Here is a 513-nt window from a genome sequence, read left to right on the forward strand (position 1 = left end):
ATCGAGTTCCGCCGCAGTCAAGGGGTTTTCGCCAATCATGATCTCGAAAGGAGAGAGCTCTGTGGATGAACGGCTTGTTGTGTTGTATGCAAGTTCCAAAGCTGGAAGCAAACGCTCCCACTCGCGTTCATCAGATCTGATATATGTACGCAGCATCTGCTCCAATGTGCGGTTCACCCGTTCGGTTTGGCCGTCGCTTTGGGGATGGTAGGGCGAGGACATGCACCGTTTGATGTTGAAGCGGCTACAGAGCTGGTTCCAAAGGTCTGATTGGAAACGGGGGTCGCGGTCCGGGATAAGCACTTCTGGGAAACCGTGATAGCGGATAAGACGGTCGGCTAGGAGCTCCACTGTGTCTGCTGCTGTGAATGACTTCTTTGCGGGAACGAAATGAGCCATCTTACTGAGGGAGTCGACCATGACAAGGATCGAGTCGTGCCCTCTCGTTGTAAGGGGAAGATCTGTGATGAAATCGAGGCTCACGTGCGCCCATCGACGAGAAGGGATGAGCAA

General features: G+C 53.6%; 1 protein-coding gene across 1 annotated transcript; it reads right to left on the reverse strand.

Moving 5' to 3' along the window:
* ENH_00045940 (hypothetical protein) lies at nucleotides 1-420 on the reverse strand (the record flags this gene model as incomplete). The annotated part of the gene is made up of 1 exon (XM_013585518.1): nucleotides 1-420. A coding segment is annotated over one exon (420 nt), but the record flags the coding sequence as incomplete, so codon positions are not given.
* Nucleotides 421-513: the final 93 nt, after the last annotated feature.

This window comes from Eimeria necatrix, genomic scaffold (assembly GCF_000499385.1).
Source record: "Eimeria necatrix Houghton genomic scaffold, Enh_scaff3482, whole genome shotgun sequence".
NCBI classification, from domain to species: Eukaryota; Apicomplexa; class Conoidasida; order Eucoccidiorida; family Eimeriidae; genus Eimeria; species Eimeria necatrix.